General features: G+C 33.8%; 1 protein-coding gene across 6 annotated transcripts in view; it reads right to left on the bottom strand.

Annotated features, from left to right (window-relative positions):
* LOC150094596 (uncharacterized) overlaps nucleotides 1-16,920 on the bottom strand; it is a 700,870-nt gene that overhangs the window by 76,175 nt on the left and 607,775 nt on the right. For all 6 annotated transcript variants that reach the window (XM_090411629.1, XM_090411628.1, XM_090411625.1 and 3 more), the window contains 2 exons: nucleotides 5,018-5,261; nucleotides 4,798-4,903 (listed from right to left, as the gene is read on the bottom strand). In XM_090411629.1, coding sequence (XP_090267755.1) covers nucleotides 4,798-4,903; nucleotides 5,018-5,261 — 350 coding nt within the window. The remainder of the gene's footprint in view (nucleotides 1-4,797; nucleotides 4,904-5,017; nucleotides 5,262-16,920) is intronic.

Below are 16,920 nucleotides of genomic sequence, written 5' to 3'. Positions count from 1 at the left end.
ACAAGTAAAACATTTCAGCTATTTAGGCACGATCTTTACTGAAGATGGTAAATTAAATATAGAAATAGACAACAGAATCAGCAAAGCTGGTATGATGGGAAGTCAATTAAATAAATTCATATGGAATAAGAGAGAAATTAGTCGGAACACTAAATTAGCTGTGTACAAGACAGTGTTCAAACCAGTTTTAACTTATGGATCTGAGAGCTGGGTCAGAAGTAAAACACTTGACCAAAGACTAGAGACAACAGATATGAGAGTCCTGAGAAAGATTATAGGCGTGAACAGATGGCATCAATGGCAATATCATATTAAAAACGAGGATATTAGGAAAGAACTTAAAATTGTCAGCATCCAGGAATGTGTTAGCAGAGCTAATCTCAGGTGGTATGGTCACTTAAACAGAATGGGCGAGGAAAGATTAGCAAAACAAGTGTTTTCTGCCAGGTTGGCAGCAAAACGACCTAGAGGAAGACCAAGATATAGGTGGATTGATACTGTACAAAGTGCTTTAGACAATAGAAATATAAGATCTGATAATGTTTGAGTCTTGACAAGTAACAGACTGATTTGGAGGAAAATTGTAGATAGGAAATTAATAATGATGTAATTTTTTCATGTAGTACTATCATATCCTGTACACCCCTTGAGGGTACATAACAGGAATTTGATGATGATGATGATGATGAAGATGCATTCGATTCAAATTGTTATTTTGTTGGAAGTTTCTTTTCCACTTGGTTAGACTATAATAAATTTCGTTTAATCCTTTACCCAAGTGCAGGCAAACAAAGTTTGCACCTGAAGTAGATCAGGACTGAGGCAACTCGTAGCAAAGGTGAACTAAGCTCTAATCACTCCTTGTCTCACTATCTCCCATAATGCAAAGCACACCTCCTTGCAGATATGTATAATGCTATGCATTAATTGCTTCTGCCTTAGTATCACCAGAAGTGGTGATACTAAGGCAGAAGCAATGGAGAGGTCATATTTACTTATACAAGTTGCCAAAAGGTGTACCACCTTATTATTAATTTACTTTGGATTTAAAGAAAGATGCTGGAAGTTTATTTTTCACTTGGTTAATTAATTGGTCAATTAATAATAAGGTGGTACCTTTTGGCAACTCGTATAAGTAAATATGACCTCTCCATTGCTTCTGCCTTAGTATCACCACTTCTGGCTCTAGCTCCCACTAACGAGACCTCAATAAAGGTCAAAACCGGTCTGGGTAGTGACTCTTTCCTTAATGCATAGCATTATACATGTCCACAAGGAGATGTGCTTTGCATTATGGGAGATAGTGAGAGCTTGGTCCACCTTTGCTACGAGTTGCCTCAGTCCTGAACTACTTAAGGTGCAAACTTTGTTTGCCTATACTTGCATAAAGAATTAAACTAAATTTATTATAAATTATTTTATTTTTTTTGCTCATGAAAATCAAAACCCACATGTGGGCTGCACAAAATCGCACCACGAGGCGCATGTGGCCTGCAGGCAGTGATTTGGACAGCCCTGTTGTACATGGATGCCCACCAGGAAAATTTGCCAGGCTGACTGGAATTTATTTATTTTTTCCTGCCTTACAAAAGTCAATGCTGAAGAAACCAGTCAAACTCCTATCAATGGTGCAATGAAGTAAGTATGTAACAGATTATATTGCCCAGACAGCAACATCTGCATTTTTATCAAAAATAAATATATTTTTTGTTTTATTTTAATCCTTTTAAATTGTTCTATGCACATTAATTGGTATTTCTGGTGAGCTTGCATAAATAAATGATGTGTAATTATTTTTTCTCACCACCTCTGTAATTTTCTGTTTGGAGTGCATTATATTATAACACATAATAATGATTTAAACAGTGTGGTTTTGCATAGCATATAAATTTTTCGGCACCTATTAACCATACTATGCAAGGTATTGTACTTGGAATAATCACTGACTTCACCTATAATAGATAATGATTAAGTTTTCTTTGAATTGAGTTAATACTTGAGCCTGAGATCAGTAATATCATTTACATAGGAAAAGAATCTGGTTCGCTTTTCGGAAAGTAAAATAGATGACTGAATACAAGGAAATCAGTCATTTATTATCATACTCACATATGTATAACAAACAAACAGTATGTTTATATGTTCAGACATTTTCTGTTTCTTCCTTTTGTTATCAAATCATGCAGATGTGACTTGGAGCAAAGCCTTGTGAGGTCATTGTGAAGTTTAAGAATGAAGGATTGTTGTGATTGTGAAGATTAAGAATGTATTCCAAATGAATTCATTATTCAGCATTGCACCTTTTGAGGGCACATTACTCGCTGAGTAGTAGTAATGGATTTCTGTTTATGGCTCCTTGGTGAGTGGTAAACTTGAAGTAGCATGTTTTGAGGCTTGTCCCTAGATGAAACAGAGAAGACTACTCCTTATAGTCAAGCCCACTAGCCAAATGATCCTGGATGGCTGATTTTGCAAAGGCATCCAACAGGATATCACACAAAGTCTATTATATAAATCAGAGACAACAGGAATGGATTTTAAGCTGGTGATTTGGATAAAAGGAGCTGATGGACAGAGATCAAATAGCATATGGCAAAATCGAGAAGGTATGCAACAACTAGTGGTGTACTGCAGGGCTCTGTAGTTGGACTGTTGCAGTTTAATTTGTATATCAATGATATATGAATTATTTTAAGGAGAAATACCCAATTGTTTGCTGCTGATGAAGATGCAAAATTGGGTAGAGCAACAATTAGGAGAATAATATTGAGATTCTGCAGGATGATATAAACGGACTGGCAGTATGAACAAAGGACAATGGTTGACAGTTAACGTGGCAAAGTGTAAGGATAATGCACTTAAGGATGATGAGATCACAAGCTAAGTACTGTATTGATGGAAATAAACTAGAAAATCAATGAAGCTAGGAATTTTGGGGTGAGTGTAACCAAGGAGATGAATTTAGAGTTGAACATTACAAAAGTGGCCAAAATAGCTGATCATATTACCTGTATTTTGAAGAACACTGACAAGAAGGAAGTCATTATCCCCTCTTTGTAAGTCTGGACTACTGTGTACAGATCTGGTCATCCAGATTCCTTGGGGGATGAGGAAGTGGCAGAGAGGATCCAGAGGTAAGAGAGAAAAGCTGGTCCTGAAGGGAATAGATTGGAAACAGAAGATATGATAAAGGTATATGATAGATAAAGACCTTTTCCTTAAAAATTGCATGAGTATGAAAGGATGATCGTTAACTGTTGCCCTTCTTGCTATGCATTGGAAAAAAATTCTTTCCTTTCTATCATATTTCCTCTTTTCCATTTATCAACTAGTCAGAGTTTAAACCTATCCTGTGAGGATTAGATTTTTTGCTTGGAAAGTGGAGAATGGTTAGAATGGATTGTCAGAGACCATTATGAGTACTCTGTCAGTGAATGAGTATAAGGCTCTTATGATTGACTCCATGGAAATGCCTGAAAAAGTAATAATAATGCTCAAATGAATTTTACCTTATGAACCTGGAATGTGGAAGAGAAATAAAATAGTAAATTGAAGACTACAAATCAAATCACAGATATCAGAGTTCTGAAGAAAAGTAGAGAAGTGAACAGATGCATTGATAGCAAAACAATATTTTAATATGATTCAGCCATTAATGATTAGTAAGAAACTTTTTTTAGCATTCAATACATGAACAGAACTAAACTGAAGTACTAAGATCACTTAAACAAAATGGGAACATTAGTAAAATAAGTATATGGTGTTGGAAAGATCAAGATTTAGGTGGATGTATACAATTAGTAAGGCTTTGGAAAAACCAAATGCAAGATATAATAATACTAGAGATTTGGCAATAGTAGATTAATCTGAAAAATAATTGTCAATAGGAAGCTAGCAATAATATACATGACATCTCTCACAATTGTTTCCTCTTGGTATATTTGCACCTGACATAGTACTCCAAGCTGTTACCATTTCCTTTCAATGTTAAATTATCCATATAAACAAAAATCCAAATACAGATGTACTTGGTGAATTTATGCATATACACTGAAGTAGTCCATTTTTCTTTACTTTGTAATGAATTATTTGCACTACTAAAGTGCTGCAAGACAAGACCAAAAATTCTGCAAGAAATAAGTTTTAGTAAGTCATGTAAATATTTTCATTATATTCTTAACATGTGTCAATGAATTCAAAGCATGTAAGTAATCTTTCCTAATTTCACAATGATTAGGAAAACAGTAGCAAAGAATAACAGCAGCAAAACTGTGAACCCCCCCCCCTCCCCACACCAAACTAATAAAAGGGGTTATTTAAAGGCACAGAATATTAAAGTAATGCTTATGTGAATTTGCCATGGAATGAATGAATAGTCATTGTATCCCATAATTTTCATCAACATAACTTTATCAGGAAATTTCAGAGTTAAAACTTGGAGATAAATACTAAGAAATATATTGTGTCTTTTATTATATTGCATCTGTTTTATTGCAAGTGATAAAATTTAGGTTCTCTCTACTTTATAAAGAACCTCCTCTATCTCTGTTATAACTTTCATTTCAGTTTCTTTTTCTTCTATATTACCTAGCCCTGTATTTAAAAGAATTTATTTTAATCACACCCTTCCTCAATGTGTCATTAAACATAATCACAAACCATTAAAGGCAAAAAAAAAGGTTACACTCAGAATTATTTAAGTAAAAAAAAAATTTTTCATTAACTTACAAGGTATATGTATAAGACTATTCCATATTTGATTAAGATTACTCTTAGCAAATGGTTAAAGCAAAGTACCTGCACAGTTTGATGCTGTTGTGTTCTAGCTCCTACTATGGCCCTTAGTTCCTGGCGTACATATTCAGAAGATACAGCAGCCACTCCACCATTTCCAACTCTCACCCTGCATAAAAAGCATTTCAACAATGTTAAAAGCTCACAAAACTTGATTTTAATAGAATAACAATCAACGTTTACTTCAATAGAAAAAAAAGCGAATTTTTTAAAAATAAAATACCTGTCACTAGCAGAAGAAGCAAAAACTTGCAAGCTCTGTTGGTCAAAGGAAAAATGAGAACTGTCCTGAGCAAGACTGTAATTGGTACTAGGGTTTCCTGTCGGAAGGCCACTTCCTGAGGGAAAGTTTGTTGCAGGTGTTGCAGGAAGGGATTGACTAAAGCCTGGAGAGGGCTGAGGCGGAGGAGATAACAGAGGCTCTCCCATGAATCCTCCCTGCGGTGTGCGTGGTGAATTGACTCGTCCTATTTAAGTGCAAGGAAAAAAAAAAACTAAATTAGATACTAAATGTCAAGATATAATTTAACTATACTCCACCATGGCAGAATCGTGCCAATGAATTCTAATAACAAAACCTTTGCACAAAGAAATGTACATGCCATATGACTTTCGTTGTTGTATCTACATATGGTCCTGTGGTCCGCGAAGATAGGACAGGTGGGCTGCCAGCAGACTTAAATTAATTAAATAAATATATATTTTAATTCTCCAATCAAAACAAATTAAAATTGAATAAGTAAGTAAACATTATTGAAATAAACTGGATTCTTAAAAAACCCCAACAAATAGTGGCAGAATGTTCATGGAATGAACATTCTGCCTCTACAAATTATTGTAGCATCAGAATGATGAGTAATAAAAGAAGGGTGAAGTGAACAATATGGTTTTATTGCTTCCGCCTTCCCTTGCTATTTTGTCAGATTTGAAGTAAATGTGTTATCACATTTCAACCAATTGCTTGTTTATTAATTTTTATTATTGAAGGTTTTCCTCCTTCAACCATGGCTTCAGAAGTGATAAGTAATACTTGGACAAAGTAGGTAGTGAGTTAATCCCAGTATTTATATATTTTTCGGAAACATTTTTTAATAATGAAAAAGCGGCTTAGAATTAGGACTTTGAAAAGAAAAGCACATGAAACAGGTGTTGCTAACCATAATTGTGATACATGTGTTATAATGGTGAGTAAATTTGATACTATTCAAGTAGAAGAAACAAGCAGTTCAAAGAAAAAATACAATAGGAAATATAACAGTTCATATTTGAAATTCGGGTTTACTTGGTGTGGAGATGAAAGTGAACAGAAATCTCAATTGTGTTATGAAGTGTTGTCGAATGAGTGTATGAAACCTGCGAAACTCTGATGACATTTAGAAACTAAACATTGTGATGTGAAAAATAAGCCAATTGAATTTTTTCAGTGATGCTTAGAGACATTAAATCATGGGAAAGATATAGTTTCGGCCATGGGTTCGATTAATAGCAAGGCACTGGAAGCATTTTATCTCTTAAGTTTGTGCATAGCGAAAACAGGGAAACCTTATTCTACCAGGGAAAATTTACTATTTCCAGCTATAAAAGATGTGGTAAAAACTATGTTTGGCAACAAGTTACTAAAAGTAGTTGATTTGATTCCTCTTTCAAATGACACTGTCGATCGCAGAATTAATGATATGGTTGATGTAGAATCTCAGTTAACTGAAAGAGTTAAGAAGAGCCTTTATTATGCATTACAAATAAATGAGACTACTGATGTGACATGATGCACAGTTAATATGCTATGTAGATATACACATGATAACAACATTCATGACGATATTCTGTTCTGTAGAACTTTGTCATCCTGAACAACTGGAGAAGAAATATTTCACACTGTCAATAATTACATAATACATGGGGGGGGGGGGGGATGTATGGGTTCAGATGGAGCTCACGCCCTTACAGGCAGGCATAGTGAGGTTGTTTCTATGGTAAAAAAGTAGCTCCAGAATTTAACTGTATACTATACAACGCTGTGAAGCTAGTTAATTTTATTAAGGCTCGACCATTAAATAATAGGTTATTTTCAGTACTGTGATGAAATAGGCAGTGAATATACATACAACTTTTGCTTCATTCTGAAATTTGCTGGCTTTCAGGGGCAAAGTACTAACAAGGCTATTTCAATTAAGGCATAAAGTTTTATTGTTTGTAAATGAACGAAATTCTGATTTTGCACCACTCCTTGTTGACGAAGCATGGTTATCAACACTATTCTATCTTTCAGATATTTTTTTCGAAATTAAATGAAATAAATCTCTCCCTTCAAGGAAATACCTCAACTGTTCTTGATGCATACGAAAAAATAAAGCCATTTGAGAAAAAAATGGTGTTATGGATTAGTTATGTAAAAGACAGGCAATTTGCACCTTTTCCAACATTGGAATATCCTTTTTAGTGGAAAACGATATTTTTGTTGATTCTGAGTTTCTGGAAAGGGTTTGTGGCCACCTCAAACTCTGTAATGGAATTATGAAACATACTTTCCGAATAACTTTTATAAGAAATTTCTGTGGGTTCGTGATCCATTTCAGGCTCACAGTCACAGGAACGAGCTTTTGTTATCAAAAACAAAAAACAGTTAATTGAGCTTTCAAGTGACAGTGGGCTTAAAATGCAATTCCATGATCTTGGTTTAGCTTGATTCTGGATCTCGCCTTCATTCAGTGATAACTGAATTTCCCAAATTATCTGAAGAAGCATTGAAAAGCATTATGCAGTTTTCTACAAGAAAAAAGGAAAGAATTTTCGTTGCTCCTTCAAATAAAAACAAAACATAGAAATCGTCTTTATGTGTGCCGATCTTCGACTGAATTGACCAACATTGAGCCAGATATCCAGAAACTCTGCAAGGGCCAAGAAGCTCAATCATCTCATTAAAAGTAAGTACTAACATAATCATATCATATTATTTATTTGTTTAATAAAAATTAAAACTTCATTCAATGATGATACACTTTTAATCATTTACTTCCAATTTAATTATGTTTCCATGTGTATTCAAAACACGCTTTTAGATTTATTATGTTGTTATAAATGGCACAGTTTTTCCCAAATGCTGGTAATCTCCACACAGAGGGGTTTTAAAAAAATTACATAAATTAGTAGTCCATAGAATTGGTTTAGGCATTTTACTGGTCCTTGAGCTTAGAAATGTTGAGAAACGCTGATGTAGAGTATTAGAAATCTGTGAAAATATTACACATATAATTAGAATCATATTTTGTTACGATGAGCATAGTGTGAATATATCTACAGATAAAAATGTCTTGAAAATTTCTGATACTCGGTTTCTAGACATTTATACTATTCACTGTACTAATGGATGATATATGGTATGCAAAAAAAAAAAAGCACTGAACTTCGACACATTTAAGTACTCATGCTATGAGATATGCCATTCAACTGTATGCAGAATAATACAAGAGCACGTGTACAGTCAAAGGCATTTAGCTGTATCATGGTGTCGATATTGGAAAAACACATTTCATTGTTGAGAATTATTTTTGTTCATATGGAGTTGGTAGAACAAATGGTCCAAAGCCTACAACATGTTTGTTCGTCGTTTCTTTTAGTGTTACACAGTGATCAGCATTCATTTTATAAATCATGGATTTTACAACCATGTTATAACTAACTCTTTTTATTATCCTGACGTTTCGTTCTTCATATCAAGATCATCATCTGGAGCATACACAAATATACAAGACAAGTCGAGTTACATTACAAACCGTAAGCTAGAAAAACAATGATTTGATCACATGTTATTCTACTGGCATGACCTCTAGTGAAAAAAAAAAAAAAAATTATAAATTACATCAAGCTAGATTTAATTTAAGATAACATGAATGAACATTTTTTCTTATAGTTTTCTTTCAGTAACAGTGATATCCTATTTTTAGTATTACAATTGTTATTTTTGATTTAGGATCCTGGATTTACTACAGTACTGTTTATAGTTGTTCTTAGAGAGGAAGAGTCTGTGGTTCTGTGGGCCTTCCATATATATGGGATTTTTAGACCTTCATCATTGAATGATATGAAGATCGAAACGCCGGGATAATAAAAAGATTGTTATAGCATGGTTGTAAAATCCATAATTTCGAAAATGAATGTTTGTTCATCATTTCTGTAAGCATGCCCCAAGCAACAGTGTCATCATTGAGAGGTTCTGACATACTAGGAGTGTTCTGCTGTAATGCAAAGGGCATTCGGTTGTTTCTAAGTAACAAGGTTGTTACTACACAGAATCCTTAAGGAGCTGGGTGCCTTTTCATACATCATTCAGGCAGGTCAGTGGTTAAACAGCAATGAATCTGGATTACACTGCATGGCAAGAATATTGTGCACACATGCTGGCCAATGTCTATGAAGATCTGTCTTCCTTCAAAACGTCTGATTCTGGGATGAAGTGCATTTCCATCTAAGCAGTCATGCAAACAGACAAAACCTACAGGTTTCTTGAGACCTGAATTTGTCCAAGAGAAACCTCTTTATGGTGAGAAGGTCACTGAATTGCGTGCCGTTTCCAGCCATGGCATAATTGGGCCCTGTTTCAATGAAGAGGGTGGAGAAACCATGCCCTTGAATAGCAAACACTAGATCGAGAAGTGCTGGTTCTGTTCACCCAGGATTTGCATAGGATGTGTTGAGCAAAAAATTCCATTTCGTGCACAGGTATTCCAACAGGACAGAACAACATGTCACACATCTAAAGTGGTTCTGTAAAATCTCTTGTGGTGAAAATTAAAAATATTTTTCAAATATATTGATTTTACATGGGCCATTAAAATACATATAATTAGAAATGCTGTAACGTGTTTAATGTAATAAATTTTGTAATATAATGTAGAACCACAAGCAATTGTAACTAAAAAGCTCAGACAAGATTAGGCTAGTAAACTGAAGGTCAACAACAACAGTCTCAAAGGTAACCAGATTATGAGTTTTGCCACCAAAACCTAACGAAGTGTGGGTGATAAGGGTGCTTCCAGTAAATCAGGGAATTTTTTTTTGAGGGACGGCCAATGATATAAACGCCGAAGATTGAGAGATGAAAGGGATCTCTCTCTCTTATTTTTGTTCCTGTGGCAAGCTTTTCGAGGAGTCACAGCCTCATGGGCAGTAGTTCTGGATATCATGGGGAGTTCGCTGGCAATATTACAAGATATCCTTCCATGAAATTCTTCGATGAATGTACCGATCCACATGCATGCTGATTTGTAGTTGCTGAGGAAGTTCCTAACATTGACAAAAAATGCGTTAACGTTACAAGGAAGGAATCTGTAAGACAACAAGAGCCAGATAGTGTCTGATCACAGCTGTCATGCAAGAAAAAGAAAGTAGACAGTGGAATTCACCTTTAACCCTTTTGGATTCAGAACTGTAAATGATATAATGAGCTTGTGAGTAGATTGCTTTATGTTAATAGCCTAGATTGTGTGTGCAGACGATAGATGTTAATTCTATTTAACTAATGGCATAATGTGTTGAAGAGATCAGAAAGCTGAAAGTCAGTTTGAATATGTAATATAGAATATTGTAATCTTGAACAGTGCTTGTCATATAATGCTTAGAATGTGTATAGTATAATTTTGCTTTTTATTGTTTGTAATGAAAGTAAGGTTATGTGTGAAAATATCCATCTACAGTGTTCAATAAGTTGAAGTGTGAATAATTTCTTTGTCTAATGCTATAAGTGAATCGTTTAATGAATGTGTGGAGAATCAGACATGTCATATGTCCTATTTTTCTTGTATATTTATTGTCTTAGAATAAACATGTTTGGTTTTGTTAATAGCTTGCCTGATCTTTGTTAGCCAATGTACTATCTCATAAAACAAATCGAACCTGTGTGACCTAAGTAAAGTAACAGCCACGACTGAGTAATTCGGAGTTGCTTGAGATAAAATTGAATTAAAGGTTATTATACGTGCTTAGCAAAATTATTCTTGTGTATGTAAAGGAAAGATAAAAAATTCTTTTACATGATCCTTAATGGTGCAGTCGTTAACAAAAATAACTGTTTAAGGATTAATACATTTGAATTATAGCAAAGTAGATTAAGAATTTGTTCCCAGCCAGAGGCTAAGTCTACGATACTAGCACGTGTGAAACTATACCTTAGGGCAGGCGTGTTCAACCCTGTCGATCATGGAGAGATTTTTGGTCGATCTCTTGTGTATTCCTCCTTACAAATTTAATTAAAACTGAAAACATAATACTTTATTTATCATTATTTTGTATTATTTTTAATTCGCTTTAAGTGTACTGCTATTGCTTATTTATTTTTCGTTAAAATTGTCAAATCAGTAATTTTGTTATAAGTCCGGGTAAATGAATTAATTTTGATCAGTAGAAGTCAAACAGCGAGTCGAGTGAATGCGATTATAAGCAAAGTGTAAAAACTCAATTATAGCTTAAATGTTAAATATTCCAAAGCACATTACATTGATTTTTTACTTAGGTTAAGTCCCATGTGAATATTGTAAAAAAATAAGCTTTGTTTGTCTCAGTATAGTTTGTATTAGATGTTTTTGTAAATAACTCTTTTGAAGCTAACTGTATATACTGCTTTAATAAGAATATGTTAGAGTGTTAAAAATAAAGGCAATGTTTTTGTCGCCGAAGCTGTACATGGCAGCATTAGAAAGATTGTTATTGAAACTTGTATGTATGAGAAAGGCTTGCAGGCTCTAAGCGTAAACCTCTCCGAAGTCAGTCAGAAAGAGTTCAAACAACTTTCCGATGGCCGGCAACTTATAATCAAAAGGAAGCAGAGGAGAACAAAAGGCGTGCCAAACTTGAAACTTAAGATGAAAGACTCATACCGATTCTTTGGGGGTTGCCAAACTTCATGCGAGGTCTCAGAAGAGCCTAATAAAAAGGGACTGAAGTAAGCAGAAGGGGTCTCGGTTCCAGAATCACTGTCAGAGAGGAGGCCGCCCGGTCCAGGTTGTTTCCCACTGTCCTGAGACTGCCCTGGATCCACGTTGCTTGAGAGAGGAGTTTCCCGCTTCAGAAAGGAGCTTCTCGGTTCGAAATTTAGCTAGAGAGAGACTACTTCTAGGCAGCAAACAAGGTTTCAAATTGCCGAAATGAGGAGTTACAATTGCCGGAGAAAAGTTTCCAGACCAGGTTAATGTCAGACATTCACCAGTGTGTTGCATTTTCATTACAATTTGATGAATCAAATGACTTCACTGATATTGCTCAGTTAATGGTATTTCAAGATTATTCAAGTAAAGAAGAACTTTTGAAAATTATACCATTATTGGGAAGGACTAGGGGAGAAGACATTATTTTGGTATTTGATAAATTTGTGAAACAACACAAACTTCTGCTTTTTAAACTTGTGTCTATTACTACTGATGGTGATCCTGTAATAAATCATGCTTCATTTCATTATGTAAAAACGATGACAAATATCAAGATTTTTTAACATACTACTGTATTATTCACCAACAAGTACTCTGTAGTAAAAGATTAAACACAAAAGATGTTTTGGATATTACATTTAAAATTGTAAATTCTGTTCGAGGAAAAGCCCTGCAATGGCGGTTATTTAAATTACAGGTCTTTCCAAAAATTCCTTGTGTTAATAAACGATATAAAAATTTTTCTTGATGAAAAAGGGGATATTTATCCACAATTGAGTTATAAAAGATGGCTGTTACACTTATTTTTAGTAGATTTCTGTACGAAATTAAGCATTTTAAATTTAGAGTTACAAAGTAGAGATAAAAATTTAATTGACATGTTAAGTTCAATAAAAACTTTCCAACAATACTTACTTTCATTAAAGAAAAACATAAATGACCACGAATTTAGACATCTCCCATATTTATTAAAATTTTTTGAACAAAATCAAGAAATGCTTCGCCATGATTTAAAAGAATTTATTCATGAAATAGAATTAGTTGAGGAAGAAATAAACTCAAGATTTAAAGATTTTAATAAAACTGAAATGATTGCATCTTTTATCAATAACCCATTTCAAGAAAACTTGAACATCACAGAAATTTCCAAGAAATATCAAACAGCCCACAATAAAATTAGTGGGCTGTTTGATATAAACCAAGCTGAAGTAGAACTTGAGATAATAAACATTCAGAATAGTTTACATTTAAAATCAATAAACAATGAAGTCATTTGGAAGTATGCACATGAAAAATTCCCAATATTAACTGATACTGCACAAAAAATTCTGTCGTGTTTCGGATCGACATACTTGTCAGAATCCGCTTTTTTAAATATGACCGTCATAAAAAATCAATTAAGAAACCAAATTACAAATGATCATTTGGATGATTGTCTGCGAATGGCCACTTCTTCATATGAAAATATTGCGAGGTCCAAAAATTGCCAAATTTCACATTAACTAAATTAAGGGATCGCCGAAATGAAGCCTGTTGGCACTTTATATTTAAGTTTCACATCACCTTTTTTTTTTTTTTTTTAAATCAACCAGCATTTCCTGTAACTTGTGAGCTTGTAATCAATCTGTTGTTTTTTCTAACTTTGGTTTTCCAAAATAGAGAAATAAATATTTTATTCCAATATATTTGTTTTTTTGTTGTATTAAAATATTTGTTGCATTAGAATAATTAAAAGTGATAAATAAATTTTTAAATATACAAATGAAGTTTTTAGTTGTGTATTTTTTTTCCAGTTGTTTATTTGTGCATAATCAGATATCAGGTTGGGGGAACGTGATATATATAAGAGAGTAGATCGGCGAATAACTTATATATAAGAGGGTAGATCGGCGAATAACTTTTTATAGAAAAGTAGCTTGCGTAGTAAAAAAGGTTGTACACCATTGCCTTAGGGCCTTTGAGCAAGCTCAAGCAACCATGAAAATAAATAAGTAAGAGCAGAAACACACAGAAAAAAAAAAAAAAAGTAATGTTATAATCAATATAATGAGCTATATATTAGCAATTATGAACATTACAGTTCTAGGGCCTGTTTATCAGAACACTTCCCTGGGAGGTTCATTTTGAGGTTCACAGAATTCCCTTACCCTTTACGTTCTCCTGATCTCACATTACTTGATGACTTCGTTTGAGGTATGTTGAAAGAATGTATTTCATCATGACCCACCTCCAAACCTTGATGAACTAAGGAATAAAATTACACGATATGTCCAGCAGATGTCCCAACCCTTGTTCTCCAAGATGTCAGAGAACCTTTGAATGCGCTACAAAACCCTGTCTTGAAAGACAAAGATGCCCATTGCGAGTATATATAATCACGCGTAAACATATAGCATTGTAGTTATTTAGTACTGTTTTTTTGTGTCATACCGTACTTCTCAGGCAAGTGATTTTTATAACCACTCATCTTGTGCTTCTTCCAGATTGCATATCTTACATGTTGATTCATCCATTTCACACCTGTTCTATTTACCTACATGTCTTTTGGAATACTTTCTGATATTGCCTCCACCAAATAGTTCTTGAGTAGGACCCAAGCAGCATTGATATCTTTTCCACCTAGTTCCTCATTCCAAGTTACTGCCGCAGCTGTTTCCTGAGCTTTTCATATATATTTATTTCTTTGTTAATAAACTGTTTACTTCATAACATATCATTGTAGTCATTCAGTACTACTTTTTTTTTTTTTTTGCAACATACTGTATTTGCATTTCTTTCACAGATGGAATTTTAACACACACAAAGGGAGGGGATGTATAACTATTTACTGCCATACCTTCAAATTAAGAATTAATGTACATTAGTAATAAAATAAAACCACACGTTAATTACTAGCTTGGTTAGCCAACTGGTTTCTGCTTTGGATTTGAATATCACTGTGGAATAGTTGATCACTGGTCAATGGGATATTTTATTCTGCTCAAAACTAAGTGATTGCCACTTTCAATCCTTTGTACATTCTTACATACTGGACCAATCCGAAAACATCACAATTAGTTGGCTTCTGTTTTAGGTGTTTGATCAAGAAATGAAATGAGGTATGCACATTTTTATGCTGAAAGATCATCATCATCATCATCAAATTCCTGCTATGTACCCTCAAGGGGTGTACAGGATATGACAGTACTACATGAAAAAATTACATCATTACTAACTTCCTATCTACAATTTTCCTCCAAATCAGTCTGTTACTTGTCAAGACTCCAACATTATCAGATCTTATATTTCTATCGTCTAAGGCACTTTGTACTGTATCAATCCACCTATATCTTGGTCTTCCTCTGGGTCGTTTTCCTGCCAACCTGGCAGAGAACACTTGTTTTGCTAATCTTTCCTCTCCCATTCTATTTAAGTGACCATACCACCTGAGATTAGCTCTGCTAATGCATTCCTGGATGCTGACAACGTGAAGTTCTTTCCTAATATCCTCATTTTTAATATGATATTGCCATTGATGCCATCTGTCCACGCCCCTAATCTTTCTCAGGACTCTCATATCTGCGGTCTCTAGTCTTTGGTCAAGTGTTTTACTTCTGACCCAGCTCTCAGATCCATAAGTTAAAACTGGTTTGAATACTGTCTTGTATACAGCTAATTTAGTGTTCCAACTAATTTCTCTCTTATTCCATATGAATTTATTTAATTGACTTCCCATCATACCAGCTTTGCTGATTCTGTTGTCTATTTCTATATTTAATTTACCATCTTCAGTAAAAATTGTGCCTAAGTAGCTGAAATGTTTTACTTGTTCCACAGGTTCTCCATTCACAACACAGTTGACATTTTCAATGATTCTGCCTATTTTCATTGTCTTTGTCTTTTTATTGCTGACCTTCATACCATATCTATTACAACAGCTATTCAATTTAGTCAGAGAATCTTGCAGACTTGTAGCAGATTTATTTAGAAGTATAACATCATCCGCATAAAGCAAAGAGCTGACATTAACATCTCCAATTTTGATATCAGGTTTAATACCACTTTCCTTCATAATGTGATCCATATAGATAATGAATAACAGAGGGGATAATGTACATCCTTGTCACATGCTGAAAGATGGGTGTACTTAATGAACAATTTATGTTATGAGCAGAAATTCAGCAGGTAATTTTGCATTATTATTAATTTTGTCCCTTTTTGCAAATTTTTCAAAAGCATTTCGGTATATATTCATTTTCTATTGTGCTGTACAGATCTTCCAGATGAACCAGTTTTACTTTGTTGGCTCTCCTTGGATGAGAATTAAAGGGCATTTTTGACTCATAGGAGGTGGGGACACTGATAAAGAAAAAGCTGTTTCTTGTTGAAGATGTAAACCTGAAATGAATTAATTAATGATGTGCAATTTTTATTTTTAATAAACAGTTACACAAGTCAGATGTTCTTGAAGAATTAATCCCCCCTACTCATGATACGACTAAAATTTTGAAACGTACTGTAAAAGAATCATTTCTACCTTAAGGGAAAAAAAAGAAAGGAAGTGTCCACAATACATTTTCTAAAAGTAGAATTTATGTAGTTTATTTTATAATTCCCATCTCGTCTTCGCTTATTAATTAGACTGAATGGACTGTCATGGCCAAGTAACTTGATATCTTTGGAAAACTACATAATGCTCCAAATAGGGCAGTTATGTGATGTTTATTTTTAGCATAATCTTTTTTCTTGTTTGGTGATAAAGATCTGAGCATGCTTAATCAGGAATGAACAGCATATGTGATCAAAAAATTTAATTTATTGTAACAAATGTGCTACAATAAATACAAAAAACAATTAACATTAATGTATTTAATTTATCATTCACTTGTTTATTTTAATAATAAGATATACACAAAAAAAGACTAAGTAACCAAGAGAAACTTATTATAAAAATTAAAAAAAATTACTTTCATTGATTATATAAGTACAAGGATGATGTTTACAGACAATATTGATTAAGGTAGTGATGACCCAAATGCTAAATGCAGTACCATGGTTTATGCTTAGTGTAGCATTTTAATCCCACTGTTTTTGAGGCTAGTTAAAGTTTAATGAATAGAATAGGATTTTACTTGTTCATTTGTTTGTTTTTTTGGTTTTAATAGTGCAAGGAGATTTATAGCCATGCTGTGCAAGAACACATGTAATAAATAAACAACATATATAG

Source organism: Typopeltis vanoorti, chromosome 21, assembly GCF_054136105.1.
Source record: "Typopeltis vanoorti isolate ZY-2024b chromosome 21, IOZ_Tvanoo_1.0, whole genome shotgun sequence".
Lineage (NCBI taxonomy): Eukaryota > Metazoa > Arthropoda > Arachnida > Uropygi > Thelyphonidae > Typopeltis > Typopeltis vanoorti.
This window is presented reverse-complemented; position numbering and strand designations above follow the sequence as displayed.